Here is a 26,763-nt window from a genome sequence, read left to right on the forward strand (position 1 = left end):
GGATTCCTGTGCAATCTGACTCAGATTAGCACTTGCCTATGAGCGAATGGATTCCATAAGCAGGCGGCGTTTACTTTTTTTACAAAACCGATAGTAAAACTGATGAATAAAGGCAACTTCAATGAGTTTTACTCTTCATATATACACTATGATTTGAAAACACTTACTATGTAATGCAGTGGTCTCAACAGCACATACGTGGTAACGTTTGTGGTCTCATGGCCACAATTAACACTGTTTAAAAAATAACACCCCCTTCAATTGTATTTCATGATAATTAGCCTTCTTATGAAATTGCTCTATTCATCACTACAATAATGTGTATTTTGAAGTGTACGAGATCTGCAAACAGTATTAGTGATATGCTATGATAAGGCATTTATAACGCACCTGTACACAAGTGTTTCTAGGTGCAACAAGACAAAGGAGAGAAGACATAGGGCGGACAAGACCAACTATCCTACTAGGCCTTTTGTTATTCGGATCATGCACGTGCGTCAATAGAAGTGCAAGGGGAAAGAGAGGAGGTAGAGCAAGGGGGAGGAAAAGGGTGACGTGCAATCAGGGCAGCATGGATCTGAGTAAGTGCCAGGCCAGCGCATCTCTTGGTAAGTGCAGGAGGTAGGGGGGCTGCAGAGGTTTCAGTTGCAGCCCATTAGTGTGCAGTAGGCCAGGAGGCAGTGCAAGGAAGACGGTTGTGGAGGAGCCAGTTTCCCAGTGAGACTCTAAGGGAACCAAGCAACCAGTCGGCGCAACAGACAGGTAAGTTAGCAAGGGAGCGAGACAGAGAGAAGGCAGAAGAGAAAAGGAGGAGTGGTCCTCTTATACAAGGGAGGTGGGGGGATGTATCTTTACCCAAGGGAATATACATGCTTGCACCGGCCGGACCTGGTGAAGCAGGCCCTTCACAAGATTAGACACTAGCATTACCACTTCATGCACAATCTGCAGGGCAGATACTATGCAGTGTGGTAATTAATTGCTCTACACTCTTACAATCTACATTTCAAACTAACTTTGCCCCAAACCAGTTATCCTTCACAGGGTGTTGCTCATTGCATCTCTATAGGAAAGTGCACTGTGGTGATGGCCACCCTAGCTATGAACGCACATCTTGTCCAAGTACAGCCTAATTGTGCTCCTTACTCATTTCCCCATTCAGGCAATTCAATTTCCTATTCCTCCTCCTGACACCTGCTAATTGGATTTACGTTATGTCGTTCACGTCATTACATATGTGTGGGACCGATAATTAGCTTGTAAGTAATCATTTATCTAATTTTTCTGTTCCTCATATTTCTGGGCCAATGAAGGGTTCATTCATTCCTGAGTTTTTGCAAGGATGAAGTTCACACTCATCACTTCATAACTAAAAGATGTGGCACAAGGTTTAATAAAACCAACACCTGACGCATCTTAACTGAATGAAGATTTGCATATTCTACTAAAATCAATGCTTGACAATGGAAAGCACACAAAGGTTTGTTTTTAACTTTTAGAAAGTAAAGCCATAGAATCGTGTCACAAATACAACCATGACTGGGAGATAATACATCTCTTTAATGTCTCAAGCAGTTTCTTTCTTATTATAAGCTAGTTTGGTGTGACACCTGTTAAGCGATATTCAATCAACACTACAGCTAAGTCAATGCCTGGTCTGGGATGCTGAGGAAAACCCTTATTGATGTATTTTTAAGTCCAGTTCAGTACTCTGGATGACAACCCTTGTATAACACCCCCCTCTTAGAATCCCCCTGACCCCACTGAGCCAAGAAGTAGGTTTGTTTTGCAAATTAAAAGGTTTATTTGAAAATTTAAACAATATATATATATATATATATATATATATATATATATATCACACTTCTATACATAAATTGATAAGGGATATTACACTTGTGAATATGAGCAGTAATCAGCAAGAGGTAACTTATGAATAGGAACAGAAGAATAAGGTGGGAAAGAATGCTTTATATGGTTCAAGGAAACGCAATGATGAATGAAATGCAGTACAGAAAATAACTTGATATGGCTTCAACAAAAGACAATGTACTCACTTTTCCTTGACAATTCACTCCCCCCCTATGCAATGTAAGAAATGGAAGGAGAGCACACAGTCTTCAAGAATCCCAACAAAATGCAATACGAAATGCAGTTCCCCCCCAGCAAGCTTAGAGGACACAGGCAGAAGTTTGAAACACAGGCCCAAAATGCTTTTAAATGTGATGGCAATGGATGGGAAAATGTGCTAACTGATTTTAATTCCCTCTAGAGATTCATGGTGAGTGAGAGATGCTTGTTGGTATTAGTTCAGGCTCACTTTAGCAATGCTCTATGAGTTATTGCCAGGTTGCAAATGGATTTTTAACAAAGGAAAGAATGGAGCAGCTATTTTGACAAGTGGAGAAATTGAGCCAAAATCGCAAATCGCGGTAAATTTCGCCAGTGCGTAAATCGCGGTTGCGGAAAAAGTATAGGGAGTAGGAAGTCGGTTCTAGGTTCGTTGGAAAGCCTAGAATCACAGCTTTAAAATGAAAGTTACATTTCGTTCCCAAACGGTTCCAGAGATACGGACGATTTAATAAGGGTAGATTTTCGGATTTAAAGTAAAACTCAAAATGACAGGTGACCGCTTGTAGCTTCAGAATTGACAGGTGACAGTTGTGCAGCTTTAAAAATGACAGATGACACGATTTCTAGGAGGCAGTTCTACTTAGGTTAAAATAGCTTGAATTAGATTATTTAAACTAAGAGATTTGTTCTGCACAGTTCTGCTAGATACTCACAATATTAATTTGAACTAGGCCTCGTCACAGATCTGGTCAACACGTCCGGCGGCGGTTCTGTCTGCTCGGCGGGTCAATCAGGCACCGGTTCTGCTCACAGCGATCTGGATCTCTGGGTCTGCTCACAGCGGTCTGGGTCAGCTCTGCTCTGCTGGTCTAGCCTCTCTGGTTACAGCAGCCTCTGGTTCTGGATACTGCTCTGCTTTCCGGACCGGATCAAGTGGATTCTGGATATAACACTGCTTTCTGGGTACTGGCAAAAGTTCTTGGCAAAAGAATTCAGACAGCTCGCCCGGCTGTGGAATAGTTTGCAAATGATTTTAAGGATGCTGAGGCCTGCTGAGAAGAGTTCTCAGTTTGTGGGTTTAGGCCCTTGCTTTAAGTTCTGAAGTAAATTTCTGGTCTCTGAAGATTGATGGATGTGAAGTCTGGAGTCTCCGGGCAGAGCGTCCCGCAGAAAATGGAATTGAATCTCTCTACCTGTCCCAGCAGTCTCTTTTTATGTGTTTTTGAAGTGGGTGTGTGCATGGCATAACTTAGCCTGCCCCTCTCTACTTGTCATTGGCCCAATTCTCCCCTCTCCCATGATTGGGTGAAGGAAATGGCTTGTCATCATGATGAGGTCTGTTTATGGGTCAGAGGATCCTCCCCTGGTCAATTTTCCCACAAATCTATATTTGATTCAAATACATATTTCCCAGGTACACAAGTGGTTCACATTACATGCACATATTACACCTTGCTTAAGGTAGTCTCTGTTCCGCCTCTGGCGTTTCTAGGAGCTTGCATTCAAAAATGGCAACTTATTTTCGATTTTAGTGGGTTGTGCAATATGGGATTTTCATCAAAAATTATACAAAGGTACATTTCCCTTCCACATATATCCCAGTAACTTTCCATGTCTCTAGCTTAAATCAATGTCTACAATATTCATTATTAGCGGGGTTTTGCCCCAGAACATGGAACAAATTGGAGTTTGGACTCAAATCGTGAGGGCATTTTTCAAACTAAGACTCTCAAAGTTGTACATTCCTGTCGTTTGGTTACAATAAGTTATCACTGTTTCTAGAAAATATATATTTGTTGCAATTCAACTCCCCAAAGTGTTTGGGTCCGCCTCCAGAAGTCTGGGTGGGTCAGTGATCACATGTCTCTCCTTGCTGGCAGAGGGCTGTTGACAGGAAACACTCAAAATTAACATACCCCATTCAACAGAAAGGGGCTATTGTCTCTCTCCTCCAGGCTGAAGGGGAAACCCCCGTCCCTCTCACTCAGAAGGGCCATGTGATATCCTGCCTCCTGTTGTGAGTGTCTGGGGTGTTAAGAGTTCTCAGCCTCTTGGCCTCTGGGAACAGAAGGTGGCTAAGATTTTCAATTAACCAACAAGCTTTGAAGTCCCTGCCCCTCTTGCAACTCCTAAATACAGTTTCCCTGTCAGAGTTTAGACCGCTTGCGCCGCCTTGGGGAATTTGTCGGTACTGCATCCATTTTTGAGTTGTCTTGAATTACTGCATTTTAATAGAGTGGTATTTTGCTTGATAGAATAGGACCCTTGCTTAACATTGTTTTGATGGCATCCTTACAGTAGACTGGTGATGTGGAACCCCCCACTAGAAGGTTGCATCTTTGGAGTGGTCTTGTGCCAACTGCGCAGTTCTCCTGGATTCTGGCGTGAATGTGGGCGGCGATAGCTCATCCCCACATCCACCCAGTCTATTGATTTAGTTTGTTCTGGGATAGAATAATGTGCGGCGACAGCTCTTCCCCACATCTACCCAGTCTATTGATTCAACATGGGTCAAAACCCTTGACACACCACTGGATGGTGGTAGCTGGTTGAGGGCAGAAAACATGAAGGACAAAGCAACCTCAGGAGGGCTTGTCGAAAGTAGCCTAAACAAAACCCAAACAACACATGTAATGGGGATGCAGTGGATAAATGGGGTTAGAGAGAGTGGGAGTGGGGTCGGTGATGGTAAAGAGAGTCTGGGTGGAGGTAGAGAGAGTGGCATGAGGTGGGTGGGCGATGGTAGAGAGGCAGCCTTGGGAGGACTAATATAGCCCAAAAAAATCCCATTTTGTATGAAAAATGGCACAACATTGCAACCTTACAATCACTGTGGCCGGGGAAATGGAAAGCCTGGCAGACAACTTATTTTTTGCAAAGCTGCTCATTGGAGCAAATATTGTTAGCAAACTCCTCATTGGGTAGTACGAGAGAGGTAATTGGAAAAAGAAAATGTAGAACCCCTGTTTCCCAATACTGATAACCCCACCCTGAACCTCCCCCCACATGTTTTAACCCCTTATCCTCACTACCTATATTTAGTTGTCTTTATTGTTTTCATTATTAATTCATTCAATCATTTTTTTGGGATTAAAATCATTGTATGCCCTTTTACTGCACCACAAAATTCTTTTTGATCAATGTTAAGCTCCACAAAAAACTAAATGCTTCAAAAAGGCAGAATTTGTGATCGCTGCCTATTAAAGAATCATTCTGCGTGCATGTAACTGGAGGGATGGCCCTGAAGGCGTCAGAGCAGAGGGCTAGTAGTACGAGATGCACGAGTGGGATTGCCCTGACGTTTGAAGTTATGGGGTCTACTTATAAAGTGTGGTAGACCTCGAGTTATTCTATCATGTCACATACATGCATATATACTCCGTGTGTAATAGTCTTCATGAAATTGAGAATGTAGACACCATTAGATTAAATGGTACAGTTTCTTTTTAATTATGCTGAACATGCATTTATTAGTCATGCATTTCTGAAGGATGTATTTACTGTGATGGGTAGAAGTTTGCAGTAAGGGCAAAACAACCCTCTTTTTTGGTGGGGGCCTAACTGCGTAGGTTTTAGGCAAATATATTGAAAAAAGGAACATGGAGTCAAAGGCTACCCTTGTCAGTGACGCTAAGGTGGTTTGTCTTAAAAAGTGCAGTGGAGTTTTGGATACCGAATATCAGTATGCTCTTCCAGAAAAAGTGGAGACAGTTAAGTTCTGAAATTTATTAGTTCACATCTGATAAAAGAGTATTTAAAATAATGACATTTGCCGTCCTGGGCACAAAGAGGTATTGTATATAGATCACAATACTTTGTACATATTTCACTGGGTTAGTAAAATTCAAGTGACTTTAAGTGTGATTTTATGTATTGCTAATAATAAGGCAGTACACAAGCATGGTCGACACACAAACAATTGAGGTGTTTCTGGTGGGGTGGGTGGGTGGAGAAGGCCAGCAGTTGGAGTGGTCGTGACCTGCTGGTGATGGCACTGCACTGTCATCAGGACTGAGGAAAATTGGAGCACAAAGGTGCGGAAGACGTGGACGATCAAGATATCAAGGACCCCACCAAATGCGAACCCGCCAATGGGTCCCACCACCCCAGACATGGTGATTCCAATTTTCAATTTAAGTGATCACATCCTGTCCTCTGATGAAATAAACATCCTCAGCAAGGGCCTGAGTTTCATACGCAGAGTGGGAGCTTAATTCCCCATGGAGGCAGCCGATGCGCATCCAGGCAGATACAGCTCGACGTTCACTCACCCAAAGCGTGTCAGCAGCCGCTCGTCTCCACGACCTCACAAAAATCCCTCTTCTGGTCCTGGACATTCTCTTCAGGACTACAGCCATCAGTTGCCTCCATGGGGAATTAAGCTCCCACTCTGCGCCCAGCCTTCGTTGCTTTTAGTAGGCGTCATTCCTACCACCAGCACAAGCGTCCAGTGACTCCCCTCAAGAGCACATTGGGCAAGCCTGCAACAGCTTTAGGGTGCACGCCTCAAACCAGGACCATTCTAAATCCGGTTTTATATCCGAGAACCAGAGATTCAAGGTTCCGCCCAGCAATTCTACTCTCCCCCAGGGAGACCTATTTCAGGCCCAAGATGAAGGCATCCTGCCGAAACGTCTAAGGGCCAGCACTTCATTTAGTACTACCCGGTCCTCCTAATTTGACCCAACTTCATGATTCATATCTAGACGTCGACCACATGTTAGGTCACCCTTCAGCCTGGCTACAGACAACCAACCGTTATACCATCTATTGCTTTCTGTTTGGTTGAATTTTTTGAAAATGTACTATCACTTGTCACTATAGGTGGTAGTCACAAAATTACCTCAAAGCACTACTTTGTTTTACCTTTGTTATGACTCTTTCCAGTTGCCAATTAAGTAATGCAAAAGTTTTGTGAATGTTTATAACAAATATCCTTTTGATATACTGGATCTACCCATCAAAGTAAATAAATCCTTCAGAAATGCATGACTAATAAATGCATGTTCAGCATAATTAATAAGAAAGTGTACCATTTAATCTATTGGTGTCTACATTCTCAATTTCATGAGGACTATTACACACAAAGTATATATGCATGTATGTGACATGGTAGAATAACCTGAGGTCTACCACACTTTATAAGTAGACCCCATAACTTCAGACGTCAGGGCAAACCCACTCGTGTATCTCATTCTGCGTGCATACCTGAATAACTGCAAAAATAAAATGTGCAATGCTTTCTGATGTCCCTCGTGTAAGGCCGCTACTGAAAGCACTACCATGATAGGAAATACCTGTGATGTTGGACCGTGTGGGAGAGAAGGGCGTTCACAGATGAAGAGAGTGAGTGTGACTGATTCTTTAACGTTCTGGATCAATAATAGACCAGTCAGGGCCACTGACCTTCAGGCACAATGAGAGTGACATCAACATCAGGTCTTTCTCTGTAGCCCTATATGCATGAAAAGGTCTGCTCTTCCCATCACGAACAAGCCTAGACAACTGGTGAATTTTTTAACTGGAGGGGCGTAAATATATGTCCCGGATATGCCACAGCGACCGTTCATAGTGAGGAAATCCACACCAATAAACTGAGGTTCCAGGGGGGTTCACCCCACAAGAAATTTTTTAAATACTGAGTTAAAATGGTGCATTTTAGAGCACACGTTTTAGAAAAAATGGTTAAAAAGCCAAACATTTTGCAATTGGTTTTGTAGGGTAACTCATGAAAAAATCCAATAGATGCAAGTCACCAACAGTGCACAGGAGCATTTCTCTAAAAACATTTTCATGCTGGCTTTTCGCAAAATATGTGTCAGTATAAAACACTGGCTGTGCCCATACATTTCCATGCTGACTGCACCTCTATACCCTAGTATTCCCATATAAGAACATACACGTTTGCTTTGCGCATAATGCCAGTAATGATACTATAAAAAAGCAGGTCTATGTTTGTTCTGCCAATATATGGCAGTATCCTCACATAAGAACATACCCCAGTTGGCTTTACCATTAAAAATGCATGCCAAGGTATAAAATCATATCCAAACTGGCTGCAAGTCGGGCTACATAATAACACTTTTCATGCTTGCATTATCAAAGATGCCCAATGCAAACAGTCATACTGCAATAAGACATGGCTAGACTGGTTGCAAAAAAGTGCCAGTTTTGCTTCATAATAACACTTAACATGCTTGCTTCACCAAAGATGCCCAGTACAAAATGTCATACCACAATAAGTAATGGCTAGACTGGCTGCATTGAAAGGCAGTCTAGCTACATAATAACACTTATGCCTGTTTAATCAAAGAGTCCCAATACAACATTTCATGCCACAGAAAGCATAATACCACTGATCATGCTTGCTTTATCAAAGCTGCCCAATATAAAATGTCGTACTACAATATGAAATGGCTAGACTGGCTGCATTAAATAACAATTAAGATGCTTGCTTTATCAACTATACCAAGTATAGTGCAAAATGCCATTCCCTCGCCATGGTGCGCCAGCACCTTGCACTTGGACATAATCACATCAATGATGAATGTGATTATGTGTGATTGTGAGGTGCTGAGGAGCCCTAGGGGCATATGTGTATCAGGAGTTGGGGTCCCAGGGTACAGCCATGGCATTTTTTACTGGGCATAGATGGCCAGTAAAAACTGCCTTGCCCGCCCCCTGAAGTGCTGAGGACCTCACAGGCACACTCTAATTGTGTGTGCGTGCGAGGTGCTGGTGGGCCCAGTCATGGTAATTTGTACTGAGCATCTATCAGATGCCCATTAATAAATGTCATTCCTTTCCTCAGTGCCCTCCAGCCCCAAACATACACAGATAATCAATTATGTGTACATGCAAGATGCTGGGGGCCTATGGGTCAGGATTGACATTGCAGGTGAGGCGCTAGAAATCCCAGCAGACTGGGCTGGCATACTTTACTGGGCATACCCAGTAAAAAACGCCATGCCTGCCCCCTGGTCCCCAGTTCCTCCCACTCACACGATAAATGTGATTGTGTGTATGCAAGGCGCTGGGGCGTCAGGGGTCAAGCATGCTATTTTTAACTGGACATATATCATAGATGGGCAGTAAAAAAAATGGCATGCCTGTCCCCTGGGTCCCAAGCTCCGCACACACGTACACAATCAATGTGGTTATGTGTGTATGCCAGGCACTTGGCGGGCATGGTATTTTATACTGGACATCAAGCATAGATGTTCAGTAAAATAATACCATGCCTGTCCCAAGTACCCCACAGCGCCTAACACACGCACACAAACAAAGTGATTTTGTGTATGCAAGGCGCTAGGGGTCCCAGAGGGGCAGGTATGGTATTTTTTAGAAGACTTCTTGTCCAGTAATAAAATACCATCCCTGTCCCCTGGGCTCGACAGCGCCTAACACTCAGACACAATTAACGTGATTATGTGTGTATGTGTGGTGCTGGGGTGCCCATGGGGCAGGCATGGGATTTATTTACTAGACATCTATAATAGATGTCCAGTAAAAAAAATCCCATCACTGTCCCACACAGTACCAAACACATGCACACAATCAAAGTTATTATGTGTGTATGCAAGATGCTGGGGGATCATAGGGGCAGCTATGGAATTGTTTGTTAGTTATCTATCATAGTTGTCCAGTAATAAAATATAATGTCTGTCTCCTGGGCTCCACAGCACCTAACACATGCACACAATCAATGAGATTATGTGTGTATGGGAGTTGCTGGGGTGCCCAGTGGGCAGGCTGGTATTTTTGACTAGACATCTGTGTTAGATGTCTAGTAAATAAATGTCATCTCTGTCCCCTTTGTCCCACATCACCAAAAACACGCACCCAATCAAAGTGATTATTTATGTATACAAGACCCTGGGGGCAAGGGGGCAGGTATGGTATTTTGTACTAGATATCTGTCATAGATGTCCGATAGAAAAATACCATCCCGGTCCCCCACAGCACCTCAGAAGGAGAGTTAATTTTGACCGGTGGGGAGGGGGATTGGGCAACAAAAGGCATTTTTAAAATTCCTTTGTTGTACAGACCTCCTCCCTCCACTTGCCAAAATCAGCTCGGACAAGCATACACACAAACTCACACACACACACACACACACACACACACACACACACACACACACACACACACACACACACACACACACACACAAGCATACATGAATCCATACACATATTTAAATAATAGATCAATTAACATACAAACACACACATTTACACAACATGCACAAAACAAGTATGCTCCCATTCATACCGGCATCCATCATCATACATTCACCTAACACAAGCTTGCATGCATCCATACACATAATTTTAAATAAAACAATACTTGAACCTAAACAAACATACCTTCTGCCGTGGTTCTTTCCTCTCCAGCACTCAAACCCCTGATAGCATGAACAGGAATCAGGAAGCTTCCTGGTTCCTCCACATGCGTAGAGGGGCCTGAGTGTGGTTGACAAGACACCTCACTCCAGCCTGCTCTGTCTGTATGTAGGAGGCACATGAGCGCCCCCTTGCACATGCAGACATGCAGTTTCCCAGCCAGCATTTCCAATGAGCCAGGCAAGGCTGGGGAAGCAAAACGCTCCCAGCCTTGCATGGTTCTTTGAGCTTGCACGGCTGGGGAACTGGAACTGTCAAAGGGAAACAGTGTACAGAGTGCTCCCTCAGCTGAAAAAAACGTTAGATGCCTCACTACTGTTAGTAGTCTCTGTTGTGTCCTTGTTAGCAGGGTCACGTCAGAGGTCGAATTGGGCGGGAGCGGTCAGGAGCGGTGCTCCCATACTTTTTATTTTTAAGTTTTACCGTTCCTATTTTTTTTATTTTAAAAGGAAACCATTCTAGAATGGTTTAGTTTTTTTTTGTCAAAATCTTTTTATTGAACCATCAATACACATAGAATTCTTGTCGATATAAACATTGACAAAATTATTTGATTACAATTCGGCAGTTCCGGCGCAATGACTCCAGTCGACTGGGTCGTCTATCCAAATTCGCCAACTTTATAAACTTCAACAGTCTTCGCAGTGACCAATAATTTATAACATTGCATTAACGTTTCATTTTAACAATTATGGTTCTGTTAGTAATTTCACAAATACCCTTGGGGATGCAATGTTGTAGCTGTATAGTCTGTATCGTTCTTCGTTAATGAGAGAAAGGAAGGGGAAAAAAAAAAGAGGAAAGGAACTTCTAACTTTTCACCATTGTCCCCCTATGATTCAGGTGTTCTCCCCCAGTGCACTGCGTCCTCCCCCGTTCTGATAGCAGTTTGGTAGGGTCCTTCCTTCATTCTAAGTCATTCAGGGTTGGAGGAGGTATTTAACCAGTCTTGGTTGGAAGAACATGTGTTCCTTTTCTTCCACATGCTCTAGGAATGGGCCCCAAATATGTCGGAATTTGTCTGTCCGGTTCTCTATTGCTGCCATTAGCTTCTCCATTCCCAAAAGTTCCCAGACTTTGACCCACCAGTGTGCAATGTGGGGGCCCTCCGGTTCTTTCCAGAATCGTGCGCGCATAAGGCAGGCCGCCATCAGTAGTTGGGTGATTAGCCGCACTCTGGGACCGGATTGTGGATAGGATCCGTCCTCAGGGGAGTCGCCCAACACCATCACTAACGGGTCCATGGGGTGGAGGGATCCACATATGTCCTTGATTTTGGAACAGATCTCTAACCAGACGGACTGAATAATCGGGCAGTGCCACCACATGTGCCCCAAGTCTCCTTTGGCCCCACACCCATGCCAGCAAACCTCAGGGTAGTCTGCGTTCATGGCTTGCAGCCTCTGCGGCGTGAAATACCATCTATAGCATATTTTAATTGCGCATTCCCTGACTGTTGTGCATCTAGAAGACTTATGTGTTCTCTCCCAGATTCTTTGCCATGATTCAGGAGCTATCTCCCTCCCCAACTCCTTCTCCCATGTTAACATATAAGATAATTTTTACCCCTCTGGAGCTAATTCTAGGAGTCTGTAGCATGTTGCAACTTTGTGAGGACGTTGGCCTTCTGCAGCAATTAGCTCTATGCCTATGGGAGGTCTGGTGGCAGCCTTTTTCACTGAAGTGTTGGTGACCCAGTGCCTGAGTTGTATATATTTAAACCTTTTGGTTTCTGGGAGGTTAAATTTCTCCTTACATTGAATGAAGGTCAAGGGGATATTGTCGGGAAATATCTCTTGCAGCCTCAGGGTCTCTGTTCCCGACCAATTTCGGTATGAGCTAGGATGAAGCCCTGGAGTGAAGGCAGAATGGTTTAGTTTTAAAATAAAAGTGTAGGAAGAAGTTGAAGCTTGCACTTGAGTGTACAGCACTGCAAATTCCCATAAATAGCAGGTTTGTTTCTTTGGGGGTTTGGATTGTGTGTGGGAGGGGAGCAGGGATGGGGTTTGTGGGGAGCGGGGCTGACCAGCAGGGAACATAGTTCCACTACTTCTTTTTGTACACTTCGACCACTGGGCCACGTATTGTAGTTTAACAGAGTGACACTCTACAATTGATGTGCCGGAGGTCCCAATAAAGAGATGGAGCCAAGCTGGAGTATGGACCTTGTTTATTCAAACTCTCAATACTTCTTCCTCACAAGCTTCCCTAGCCCCTCATTTTCCTCCCTGCATCCCTCGTGCTCCCAGTCCCTGTCTCCCAATTAGGGTCATTCCTTTTAAGTACGTACTTGCATGTTTATGGAGACAACACCTCCTCCTGCTTAACATTTTTTGTGGGGTTGATATTCTCTCTGATGGCCTCTGGGGCTCTTTGCTGTATTCTTTTTGGCTCTTCATCTTCCAATCTCCATCGAGGCTGCTGCACCACTTTCCTACCATTGTCTGGAACATGGTATTCATCCAGATGCACTGCTGGGCACCTTCCAATCTATTGTAGCCAGTCTCTCTTCTTGACATTGTGTGATCAGTTTGAATGCAATTAGGATGCGGCAAGCCATGGCAAGGGAGCAAGCATCAAGTCTGGTTCAAACTAAGGCTCATTGTGGTTCAAAGCACCTCTCTAAAGAAGCCAGTCGATGAGGCCACCAGGGTCAGTTTAATGTTCGATCATGGTTTGAAGACGAAGATGCAGTTGGTTTGAGGCACTTGGTCAAGATGCATCAGTTGGATTCTTCCACTGTGGCAAGCCTATTTGAGGGCACAGACACAGTGGTTCCTCGAATTGAAGACATGTCAAAGGCTGCACAACAGGTTCCATTGGTTTAAATGCATTTGAATGTTGTTGAAATTAAGTTGACCAGCTGCATGTCTTCTTCAGCTGCGGTGAGTTCCAATCCTCGGGCCCAGGGACTAGGTCCTTGTTCTCTTACTCTCAACCTGGGTGTGGGGGGTGGGTAACACCTGCTGATGTCATTCACTTCCAGTGAAGTCCTAGGTATCAGTGTAACTGGCAAAGAGGCAGGTTCTTCTCCAGCAGCAGTTCTCCCCGAATGTGCCCTGGGCATAGGTAGGATGAAACCCTTCCCTCTTCATTGGATCACTGAATCTTCTCCTCAATTGAAAACGGTTCTAGAAAGGTCAACTCTCCCAAAAGAGTTCGAAATACATTCTTCTTGCAGTCCAATCAAAGAAAGGGTGGGATATCCCCTTTATTATAGGCAAAGGTCCACATGGGATTGGGCACAAGCAAGCCTGCTAAAAAGGCTCTATCCCCCCTCCTTGCAACAAGTGGGCGTGCCTTTTTGCATCATACCAAATTTGCATTGTGCTAAAGAAATTGAAACGGGAAGAAACATAATGATGGAATGCTCCTGCATCTGTGCTGAGATTCTTCTGAATATACTAAGCCTGTCCCATAGCATCTCAGCCCATTTGGTATGCAACACCCTGTTGTAAGGGTAGTCCTTTTGTTTAGGGTGTGATCTTTGATTCCTGTTTCCCTGGTTACCTGTTGATGACGGGCTGCTTTTCTGGGGGACGTGTTACCCAACCTCACAAAGGAGAGACATAGGCCCTCATTACAAATTTGGCTGGCAAGGAAAAAAGGTGCTGGTAGCAACGTACCGGCACCCTTTCCAGACTGCCAAACTACAAGTATGCCGGCAGGGGCACTGAACTACCAGAAGGCCTGACCTGCCAGGAGTTCCGGCCCCTACCAACATGTTTTTCACAGAAGCACCAGCACCACTAACAATGATGCCGGTGTTTGGGTGTCCCCATTCCCATGGGAATGGGAATTTACTGTACCACTGCCGCTTGTGACATCCCAGTAGCACCAGGATGTCAGGTGGCAGTAATGGTAGCATCAGTGGGTTACACTTCTCCTGCTGTCTGACAGATATAGGGTATCCGACTTGAATACATGAAACCCTTCCACAGCTGCCCTGAGCTCACAGTGTTGGCATGTGCATGATTCAAATCAGATGGGACTCTAATAACTATGTGAATTACCTTGCACCCTACCCCAAAACCCAGTAAGCCTCATTTGTGAAGGTTCAACTGCCACCTGGTTGATAGTTCCTTATAATTACGTAGTTTTGGAATGGAAGTGGCTATCACATCAGATGTCAAAAGGACACCTTTGAGCCTGTGCTGTACCACTGGAGAGCATGGGCTGCAGATCGGGAGACTGATGAGGCAGGGTTCATGAGTCAGTATGATTTTGGCATGGGGCTTAATGAAAGGGAAATCAAAAAAGCCAGATGTCATTTACTCACCCATATCACATGCCAATTCAGGCCCCACCCAAATTCAGCCCCAGGCAGATGATGCCTACCAACTGCAGGCAGTGGTCCTTTTGTAACATACAAGCTAGATGTTATCAACAAGTTCCACCTTGAGCTTCTGCTGATCCTGGGCCACTATTTCCGTTACCCATCAGACTCTAACAGAGTAGCAGGTTTGGTGCGTTTGCATGTTAACCCTTTCTGAAGTGCAGGTGATATGCTGTGCCTCCATAATAGGTGCTGGGACAGAGCACTGGAAAATACTGGTACAATTTGAGAACTGGAGAAGGGTACCCCTCCAACGTTAACTAATACATGTATCTTGAATCTCTAGACTGAAGACTTGCTTGCGCAGATCACAAGTCACATGAGTGTAACCAAAGTATGGTTTGACAGCTCTCGCAAGTCTGGGTGAGAGCATCTTAATGCTTAGTATTCTGTACCCCTTGAAGCATGTCTTTGTGTTTAGTTGTCTTTGAAAAATTTCATATTTCTTGATTTGATGTTCATAAATGGCCTATGATGAATGACAAGAACTTGGGTGCTTACTCCACAAGGGACTCCAGTAGGTTAAAAAGTAAATTGAGTTTTTTCTTGTTCCAAACGTTTGGCTCGATGCCCCCATTTGAACTATTTGTACCCTGTTCATTCCTTTCTGAAGAGGGCACAATGTGTTTCAATGGCTCCCTAGAATCAGGATTTGATAACTCCCCTATGTGATGGGGTTTGGAGGAGTGGTCACATATTTGATATTCCCAATTTTCACTGCATTACACTTTTGCCGAATTTATCTAGCAGAATTTATTACCACTTTTTTTACCGCTAACATCCATATGGCAAGTTGCCGTGAGGTATACAGAAGGGGGATTTGGGGAGAGTAAAAGAGGTAGGGGGTCTTCTGCATTATTGCAGTTAAAACAATGTGGTAAAATAGGTCATAAGAAATTGGCAAAGGTGCATTTGGGCAAAACATATTTGGGCATCATTCAAAGATTCAGATATTTTACAATGATACGTTCCAAGTTGAGGGATTGCTATTTGGGCTTTCCTGGTGCAATAACTTAAAGTCTGAGTCAAAGATCAGGCCCACTCTTTTTGCATCAGGACTTGGTCCATTTTAAGCGTTGCAGCAAGGTGAAGGATACCAGCTACGTGGAGAGGTATTGCCCTGGCTCATGGGTTGCTATACAACTAATAACTAGAAGTTTGTAAAATAAAAATTGAAAAACCGTGTTTAATGTAAAGGAGTGCTGAAGCATACGTTGGTAGTGGATGAACATCATCCCCTAACTCCCAAGTAAGTAAATAAAAAACAACAAATGCTGCAATAAAAACACTAACAGGATTCTAGCTCCTCTCTTGCCTTCTAGCTGCTGGAAGTCACAATTCAGGGGCTTCTGGACAACGTGAGTGCTTCTTACTATGCTCTTCCTTCTCCAATGAGTTAGGCTAGCACCTGAATGTGTTCCTTCACCTCCTGTGAGGATCCTAGGTCCAGTGAAGCTGGCAGAATGCTTAGGGAGCTTAACTTTCCTCTGCCTTGGATAGCACTTGTCTTCCCTTCTATGTAGGAGGACTTTAAATGCACTGCACTCCCAACCGGGGTCCAGAGATATATTCTTCTTGGTGTCCAGGAGTGGGAGACCCCTTCCTTATAAATGTAAGGAGTCCAATGCAGTTGCTGTAACAAGTGACCTTTGCCTTCTAGCATCATACCTACAGTGCCTTGTTCCACAGGAAATGTAGTGCACAGGAAGGAAAGAGAGCCCCACAGTGAAGGAAGTTGGCAGAACCCTTTCGCAGGTCCAGTTCATTCTCTCTGGCTACCTTATGATCCCCTTGGAACGCAGGGATTCCAGGAGATTCCCCGGTGTGAGCTCCTGCGGCCGAAGGGAAGCTGTTACCCTTCCTACCAGGCAATCAAAGGAAGCAGTATCCTGCTAGGCTGGTATGACTATGCATTGCTTTCACACTGCTGCACTGGGCTCACATGGTTGACACGTGTGTGATATCAAGTTGGTGTGGCTATACATTGTGTGCTCTTATATTTTAGTGTACTATAACCACGTATAGCTTATACTTGGAGTTTACCCTGCCACAAGATGGAAAAAGCAACTGTTATTACCTTTTGGATCAGAGGTGCAGAATGTAAATTGCAGCCTCTGTCTGCAGCGATGTTGGATTACTGTAGCTTTCAGGAAAGCAATGTTACCTATGAACATGCTCTGTGCCACTGAAGAGCAGGTGCTGAGGTTGTCAGCAGACTGGTACCTAGACGGCAGATGTGTGCACCACGATTTTGGCATTGAGCTTTATGAAAGAAGGGTCTGATTACGAGACTCCCCTTTCAGAAACAGAATTACCTGCATCATTTTATCATTTAATAAACATCAAAAGCTAGGGCGTTTACACCGTCTGCCAGATCGCAATCCATCACACATGGACAGTGTGTTTTCTGTCTAGAGCCAGACCATGGAGTAAGTAGAGAGGTGCAGTTAGTTTTTCTCTAGGTCCGACGATGACACAATTAAAAAAGAAATCAACCAGGGGCCAATTGCTGAGACAACCGGTCTTGTATTTAGTCAAAGGTTGAATTGTGTGTTGGCAACCATACAACCATGAATGAAAAGAACAGCAAAATGAAATTATCACATTTGCTTGTAACACACCATATTCCCTTCAAACTTCCTATAGGTTAATACATTTCATATTATATAAAGGGTTGAAAAATGTAGTATTTTTTATTGCATTCTGTGGTACTGCCAATTATATTTGTGTTTTGGTATTCTTTTTCATGCAGAAACTAAATTGTCAAACAAAATCAATTTTCATGGACCAACGCAGACACTTAATTTACTCAGTGGCTTGTTATCTCCCTGGATGGCATTTAATATTGACACAGACTCCTATCTCTCCACAAAGATATGATCACCGTCCAAGGATTGGATCCGCCATAGAAATTCGACTCCATTAATGTAACATGAGGCAGAGTGCAAGAGGGTCATGAAGCCACTTCACTGCAAAGGGCTATGTCCGAGGATGTGTGCCCTGAGAAGAGAATCACAGATTCTGACATTAGCCTAGGAATGATTGAGCTGCCATCTCAGAGTAGATGGCATACAGAAAACAAGTACAGGTGTACCCGGACTCCTATGAAGCAAATTAAAACATGACGTATGTTATTCCTGATATCTGTTCATCTATAGCCATAGGCAAAGCAAGATGGGTGTCAATTGGAAGCTATAAAAGCTGTATATGCGAAATGCTCTAAATTGAAAATCAACGTGGCTGTGTGATATTTACCTGAGGTCCAGCACTACTTCATCAGCATCAATCTTCTACAGCATTAACCCTGCTTGGCCACCGCCAGATGGAACTCCCTTCTGAGTGTAGTAGCTATGCAAACGTCTTCAAAACAAAGGGGATACGCAATTCTAGAATCCATGAATCTAGAAGTAATGGCCAATTAGAGAAAGTACCATATCCTAAAAGAAAAAACAGATGGCCCCCCAATAACTCTGGTTACACTAATCCTTTTCCAATGAAATGATACAGTTATGTGAAGGAAAAATAAGGAAACTAACTTAAACAAGCGTATCATTATTGCCTAAGGCAAACCGTGGTGTGGCATTACAGCAGGGGCTGGGAAGTACACTTTTTTAATACAGCCTCTAGAATCTTGGCAGCATTTTGGATATCAGACTTCTTGAGAGGCTACATTTCTATTTTACTGAAGGTGAAATGTAAAGTTTGAAATTAAAACCCATCTCCACGTGATCAAATTTGGTGATCCTGGGACGATTTTTTTGTGAAAGCAAACCCATTTTAACGTAATAAAATATGGTGGTCCTGGGAAAATTGTTGTTAGTGCTCAAGAATAGATCAGACCCACAGGGCTTCATTAGAATTACTCATTTGCGCTTAGTTTTTCCTCTTGACATTGTACATGCAGAAAGAACATCCTAAATAATTGTTCAGAAAGTGCTAGATACACCTCTCAGGAAAAGGATGTGATTGGTCAAAGTATAACTGGCTGGTGTGAAGAAGAAAGGAATCAATTGCCTATTAAATATCATTTTCAATGGATTGTCAGTTAAACAAAAATCTACCCTTGGCTGGAAAGTATGCAATATGATTTGAATTACTGATTATCAAAAGCGGCATTATGACAAGACAATGGGCCTCATTACGAGTATGCCGATCCGGTAACCGGTTACTGGACCAGCTTCATCTGAGTAATGTGGTCGGGTGCCGTTCCTCCCGCCAGGAACGGCACCCGGCTGTACATTTTGACGGAAGCACCAGCATTGTTACACACAGTGCCGGTGCTTTCATCCTCCCCATTCCCCTGAGTCCAATGGGACTGGGATGGAAATGGGGAGTCATTTTTTCCGGCGCCCGGCATTTCCCTGGCAATGGGGAATTACCGGCACGGCTACCGCCAGAGTCATAATGAGGCTCAATGTTGTATGTGTCTTTCAAGTTCTCATTGGTGCTCTGCACAACTTGAATAAGCAAATAATGCACCAAGCACACCTATTTAAAAATATATTTAGTTTGAGTTCAAAGTATGTAGGTTCATATGGTCTATTGGTAAGACTATTAGAGGTGCAGTAAAGAAGTGGTCAGCCTTGGTATCTAGGCTGGAGAGTATATTGAAAAAAAGATGATTTCCTGGATAGGAAACCTGCGTCCCCTGCACAATATCTATGAGGCCAAGGCCTAAATGTACATTTGGATTTGAAGGATGGTCTGCTGTTTGGGTGCCCCCCTAATGGAGCTACCAAATAGGCCAACCTTCTCTTTACTGACTATTAAACATGTTATGCTTTAGACATTTCTATTATTGTAGATACAAGGCGAACAATGCCACAAATTTCTTTTGACAATTTTCGGATTAGTTTGGGGTACAAAATATATTTATTATACACATGATGTAAAAGGCCCAACGCATTCCGAGTTTCTATCCCTCTTTATCAGGGGCATATATTCATTTTCATATACATGTCTATGAAAAAAAGAGAACATTTAGAGTATTTATTAACAATCAACACATACATATACTCGGCTTACAACTAAATTCTTCCTATTTCACAACTTGATTCATAAGCATGCAGTTTCTCATTTTATGGCCATTTATTGCATTTAACCAGACCTAAATTCGTCCTAGGTAGTGGTGTTCTGGGTTACAGCTAATTTAGAGACCCTCCAAAGAGACAACATTTATTCTAGCAGTCCTATTGGGAATGTTGGTCTGATGTAAAGCAAATGATTACTCATCATTAAATCACGGTAACTGGTGCTTACAAAAGAGTTTAGAACTATATGATTCTTCTCTAAGTTAATTTGCTGGAATTTAGAGACACTAAAGTCTCCAAGAGATTGGATTCAGTTGCATACACGACCTGTTAAGGTAAGTACTATGTTAATATGCTAGTTGGAATCCTGTTCCTTTGTTCAATAAATAAACCATAGGTATGTTTAATTAATCATACCCTATCAGTGTGGTTCAAAATATCCACTCTCTGGTTCACCGGATGGGTGGAGATAGAGTGCAGGTCCTTCTCACTTCAGCAGGCTGCTGGAAGTTAGCTTGCAGATTCCTGTACTGGTTGGTTCACTAGACCTAGATACTAAAGAGAAGGATAATAGTATCTATTGATAACTTGTCCATGCAACTATTACGGATGAGTATCCCTAGTATGGTAGAAATGCACTTACTTTAAGATCAAGGAATCACAGTCCCAGAGGTGTTGTCAAATAAGGGACACACGTATGTTCTCCATGTTGAAGACCGTTATGTCTTTTTTTGTCTGTGTTTTAGAAGTGTACTACTCTGATACTATTCCATTGTGAGCCATCAGAACTTTTCTTACAGTTTTAATGACAGTATTTGTTTATTTTCTCCCATACCCAAGCCTGCTGGTGACTCTCCTAGTCGTTTAAATAAAGTATGGAGGAAGGTTGGTAGACTTGCAAGTTTCAATAAATACTTGCAATAAAACCTGTGTGTACTCCAGCTCTTTGACTTTGGTTTATGCCAAAGTGGGTCCAGATTGCAGTTCAGCGACATGATAGGATCACACATGTCCTGTGCATGATAGCGTTATGTGACACTAAATCTGCGTCCACGTGGGGAACAGTAAAGGACACACATGGATGAGTGTGTCACCAAGATTGATGGATCATGAGTTTGGAAAGGCGACCATGATTTCTAGCTCACTTCTCCAGCATCCTCTTGTTTGTTCCCAGATTTATATACACAAGACGTACTGTTGTAAACTCAAGAAGAAGTGCATTGCAGGTTGGCACAGCCTAAGGCTACACAGTGAGTTACTATGGACTGAGTGTCTCAGAAAATGATCATGGACCATACCGCTCAGAGGCTCTCCGAACATTGTGCCCAGTTAAGATGTTTCGGATAAAAAGAGCATTACATCGACACGGTCATCACGTGGTCTGAGTGTTAACACTAAGATATTCATCCCCCAAACAGTGTAATCCCGTTGGACTTTCCAAACTGCTAAAGAAATGTAAGAAATGTATAGATATTTTCCATTACGCACATTTTGTGTCATCAATATTTATTATGGATATCCTGTAAAGATGACTGGATTGTTTCCAGTACTCTACATGGACTTCCCTATCCTGTTGGCCATACAGGGAAAGTGAAGGGGTTTTAAGATGATGACTTTTCTCTCAATTGTGGCTTAGAGATACCAAAGTAGACACGCTAGCAATCCCCATAGACAAAGCATCCACCCGCGTTAATGGGCAGCGTATGGTTTCCATATGGGGTGGAAGCTGGGGATACCTGCCTGAAGAAGAGAGGGGTCTAATGTATACATTGCAATAGGGAACGTGCACCACAGCATTTGGCGTAGCCCACCTGAGTCATAGCACCAGGAGACCCTGCAGACCCCCAGGGGTTACTCATAGCCTGGGGCTCAAGTAATCACAGCACCAGGGACCTACCAGTGCTGGCTCTGAATGCTCCAGGAGCAGTCCAAGCCTCCTCCATATTGATACATTATAGCTTGCATGTGTTAGGGTGCCTGGAGGCCTCCAGGCACACCTGTGTTGAGAGCCAGGCTCCAGACCTGGAGTGAAGCATACCAGGTGGCTATTTGTGGCTCGAGAAGGGTTCAGTGATCCCCATGAGAAGCAAAGCTATAATTTGACCATGTTTGAGCTTCAGGCGGTAGACATGCGCACTGTGGTCACTTCCCAAAACCAAAACTCAATTTACTGGTGAAAGGTGTTTATCTCTCCCCAGGGCATACCTCCATGAATCCCCCGAGGAGTCCAGTCCGTCCTGGCCATGTGGTCCAGTCACTGACCTCAGGAGACTAACCGTAGCAGGACTGAGCTCTGCAGGCGCTGTGAGGAGTTGTATCCTCTTCTGTGGCATGCATCTCTGGTGCTTTCATTCATCAGAATTATGACTCCATGAAATCCTCAAGCATCTCATGCTTATTCGAGATCCTGGAAGAGGGTCGAGGGACAGCCTAGTTTTAGGGCACCCCATGAGTGAGACCCAGAGAGAAAGGGCTCAAATCTGGGGAAACTTCCAAAAGTTGCAAGTGCTTTACCCTTTTCCTCAGTGTTGAAAGCTGATCTCTGCAGGGTGCATGGAAATCCTCTCAAGAGGCTGCGTGCTTGCTTTCCTAGGCCAGAGTCTAAATCCCATTTCTAGTAAACCTGACGTCGGTCTGGTGAGGGCAGCTCAGAGGATGCAGCAGCATGGTCATCCAGGCCACGTACCTATCTTGTGGTGCCCTTCCTCCAGGTTGGTGCTTCTCCAGCCCCGCTGCCACCAATGGGTCAAATGATTGGGCTTAAATGATCCAGTGCAGTCCCCTGGCCTCCTTTGGGGAAGTGCAAGGCCCTAGGATGCTCCAGAAGAGTGAATACAATTAAAACGCCAAGCCTTGATCTCAGGTCACTGCACATGCACTTCTTCAGAGAGAAAGCAATCGATAAAAAAAATTGCTCTTGTTTAAATGCTTGTCTGAAACAGTCACCTTTCACAGAGAGAAGCCTTCCAACAATGGGGGGATTAGCCATTTGTAAAACTGCTGGCTCTTTCTGACACAGGCCTAAATGCTGGAGCCCAGTTCCACAAGAGGTCAGGTAAATGTGAAGTTGAGACCCTTACACGTGTCCCTAAACTGCAATCGTCCCATAAGAAGACTCTACTGGTGTATAGCCTTTTAGACTCCTCTGTGTGATATCCCCTTGACCTCCTCCTATTTTAGAAGATGATCCAGAACCCTGTTGTTGAGGAATCATATTGTCATACACTGTACATGCTGTAACCCCTGTGTTGCTATGTTCTTAGCTACCAATCAGTAAGTATTCTGTATTCATATAGTTTAAATGATCCTTTTTAGGGTGCCACACTGGGGAGCTAATGTAGAACAGCTGTCGGTGCAGAGCAGCAATGATGTTCCTGCAAACTTCATCTCATAAATCTCTGATTCCTACAGGAGACTTATGAGGTGAAATAAGGAACGGTTTTGGTCCCAAGGAACCTGCTTCTAAATGCTCTATGCATATTCAAGTGCTGGGCATGCTTCTGACACTTCAGGATGAAGCTGGCCACTGACCCCACCTGAAAGTTGGGTTGACCCCACAGGGGCAGGGAGCTGAGGCTGGCTCACTACCCACTTGAGGCCATTCAGTACATAAGTGATGTTCCTTAAACGTTCTTGTCACTACACATTAATTTTCTACTTTTGGCCCTCAGCTGCTATTTCTCAACCCCAAGGCACTGGTCTTGTTGGCCTGAGAAAGGGAAAGGTCAAACTGTTCTGCCGGGTTTCGAACCCATGGCCTGCAGGTGACAATTTCCTCTCTGTGCCAAGCACATGATCCTAGCACAGCCTTCCAAGCAAGCCCTGCATGGCAGCACACTTACCATGATCACATACAAGCTATCAATTGATTCAGGGCACCCGGCAGCTCATAGGACACAATGGGCCTCATTACGAGCATGGTGGTAGCCGTGCCTGTATGCCAGGCACGGGCACTGCCATGCTCGCTACCAGCCAGTGGCGCCCGCAGACATTTTTCATAGGGGTGGCCACACCGGAAATCTTGGGGTGGCACACCAAAACAAGCACACAAAACTGAATGGGACAGTGGGGGGGCAACATTTCTATAAGGGTGGCCGTGGCCCCTCTTGCCCACCCCTTGGAGGCGCCCCTGCTACCAGCACCGCCACCCGCAATTGGGCAATAACCGGCCCATTACGAGTTGAATGGGCCGCTAAGTGCCCATTCGTGGGCGGTGGTAATATCGAGCTCCCGATACACATTCTGCCCAATAGGGCAGAATTGAGGAGGGGAGCATGGATGCACCGGCATCATTGATAACGGTGCCTGCGCAATTATGAGTTATGCTTGCAAGGTGCATGAGTGATTTAAATATGTGGAAAGTCATAATTTCCACTTGCTTAAATTTCACAAAAGTGACAAATTCCATGGTCATAAAGTGTAAATTACAAGTGGTTAATGCACATAGGAATGCACATATTGCCGACACATAACTTACATTCACACCTGCATCAGTGGTTGTGCCCAGCGAAGTGTCACAGAAGAGACACGGGATGGCAGTTTTGATGAACACCCACACACAAGTATTCACAAAGGTGTCCAATGCCATCCAGCACATGCACACATCGAGCACAGAACTGAATGATCTGAGCATTATGAGTGCAATGAAGTGTAAGTGGGAAAGAACTCCTGTTTGGGGTAATATCGGCAGCATGGGTGTCGAAAGGAGAAGTGCTATAGAGCTACAAATGTATAGCCATATGAGCACACTCAAATGTGAACACTGTCAATTTGATGTCCTGCAGTCCTATGCATGCGTATCGGACGCATTTCATTGTGTATGCACAGTTGGGGCCAAAAAATTCAGGCAAAAAGGCAAGAAGCAGTTACACACGTTATGTCTGCTGTGTGAGTAATGCAGATGCTGCACAGGGTTCTAGAACAATCGGAATTCGCAACCCCACCTAGGCATACCTTACACGTAGGGTTCGCAAGGTAGTGATTAACTTTGCGAATCGGCCTTGTGCTGCCTTCGGACTAGTTGATTGCTAGCATAGTCCTGTACATGCGGCTCTGGGAATGGCCTAGCGCAGGGTTGTCCAACTCCAGGTCTCGAGGGCCCGAATCCTGACAGGTTTTCAGAATAGACTTCATTAATATTTATGAGAAGACATGGGCTTAGATTTAGAATAATTGTATGCAAATTTACCTCATGAATATTAATGAGGGGTTTCCTGAAAATCCAATATGTTTCCTTCCCTGGAGGTCTAGACTTGGACAATCCTGGCCTAGCGCAATCCTTCAAGAAGGTGCATCTTGCGCAGCATTCAAAGGGAACTCCCGCCAAATCATGCCAGTAACGAACCTTCTCCCTTTCTTTAGATTGGTCTTTGGAACTCGAATGTGGGCCTTAACATGACAGAAAGCTCTAAAGATAAGTCAACAAATATCACCGATTCTCTAGCCAATAGAACACTCATCGTCACTACTATTCTGGTAAGTTTTGTGAATTTGTGTTGCAATTTAATAATGTCTCCAATGTCTTCATGTCTTGGCCTATGGACAGTAATACAGGTGCAGGACAGAAAGAACAGTGCTAGCTCCTTTCTATCCCTCTCTATTCCCCTTCAGCCAGCCACCTCATACGTGTAATCCTGCTTCATGTGGAAATGCTAAGTGTGTATTTCTATGAAAAATAACTAGAAAAACTCAGCTGTCATGTCATGTAAACATATACAGACAGTAGCTTGATTAGTGTGCAGGGCCCTTATGAATTCTCAGGGCCCTGACCGCCCCCATAGTATGATCCCAGCTGCGGTCCATCCTCAGCACTTGCCTCAGCTCACCCTCCACCCTGGGAGGCTTGCACTTACCTTTCATTGCACTTCACCTGCAGCTCACCCACAGCACCCATCCCATGCCCTTTCCCTTCTGCATTTGCATGTTCTGAACACTCACAAGTCACAGTAGGTTCGTCTTCCCCTCTCCATTGTTTTTCTTATATTTATTATTTTTATGTATTGTAATTTTAATTGTCTATCATCCCCTGTCCCTCCCCTGTTGCCCTGTGGGTGCTTTGAAACAGTGTTTGCTTCCTGTATAAGCGCCTAACAAGCAAACAATCAATAAATAAAGAGCTTTGGGCCACCATTCCACGACTAAAAATGGGATAATGCAGGGCTGGACTGGGAACTAAAAGAGGCCCTGGAAATAATTACTGGAGACCAAAAGAGGCCCTGGAAATAAAGTTCAAAGTGGCCCTATATGACACATTTTCAGCAAACCCAATGCTTTTCCTATGAGAAAATTTTGAAATACCACAGAAAAGAGGCCCAGGGTGCAGAGGCCCACCGGGAAATCTCCAGAGTTTCCTAAAGGCCAGTCCACCCCTGGGATAATGTATCACCAAAAACAGGAATGTTCAATTCACAGAAACACTGGGAGTTGAGGGTAACAGTTTCTAGGCCTCAGACTCCCACGAGAGTTCACAATGGTTACAGAGCCCAGCAAAATAACGTTCCAAAAAGCAGAGAAAACACACAGAAGCAGAAGGATGTATAGCAGTGGGAAACATGCTTAAGAATTTAGTAAGACTCCTCACCATTCGTATTAATGAGATTATGATCAAATGCCAAATGTGGAGTGGGCCATGTCATCATGAAGCGGTGAACAGGCACACTTAGAGCATGTGTGTTCTGACAGAGACCTTTTCTTAGAGTCCAACACACGTAAGGGGTAGCAATAAGATGCACTGTCCAATGTATGTTGCGCAACATCAGATTTTCTCAGCAGCGGCTCCCGGTAATCCAGCCTTGGGATGAAGGAAACAAGATTCGAGTAGGCATTAGAGCAGTCAGGGTTAGGGGTATTATGGGCAAATAATGCATCATTGCTTTGTTTTTTCCGAATCGGTATTTTCGTCTCAGGCAGAGCACAAAGA

General features: G+C 44.0%; 1 protein-coding gene across 4 annotated transcripts in view; it reads left to right on the forward strand.

The window, feature by feature from the left end:
* Positions 1–26,763, forward strand: part of GRIK1 (glutamate ionotropic receptor kainate type subunit 1) — a 1,552,596-nt gene that overhangs the window by 1,183,182 nt on the left and 342,651 nt on the right. For 2 of the 4 annotated variants that reach the window (XM_069636357.1, XM_069636358.1), the window contains exons 9-10: positions 20,685–20,729; positions 25,206–25,319. In XM_069636357.1, coding sequence (XP_069492458.1) covers positions 20,685–20,729; positions 25,206–25,319 — 159 coding nt within the window. The remainder of the gene's footprint in view (positions 1–20,684; positions 20,730–25,205; positions 25,320–26,763) is intronic. The other 2 variants (XM_069636359.1, XM_069636360.1) reach the window with 1 other exon arrangement.

The sequence above is a fragment of the Ambystoma mexicanum genome, chromosome 7p (assembly GCF_040938575.1).
Source record: "Ambystoma mexicanum isolate Mex_15411 chromosome 7p, UKY_AmexF1_1, whole genome shotgun sequence".
Taxonomy (NCBI): domain Eukaryota; kingdom Metazoa; phylum Chordata; class Amphibia; order Caudata; family Ambystomatidae; genus Ambystoma; species Ambystoma mexicanum.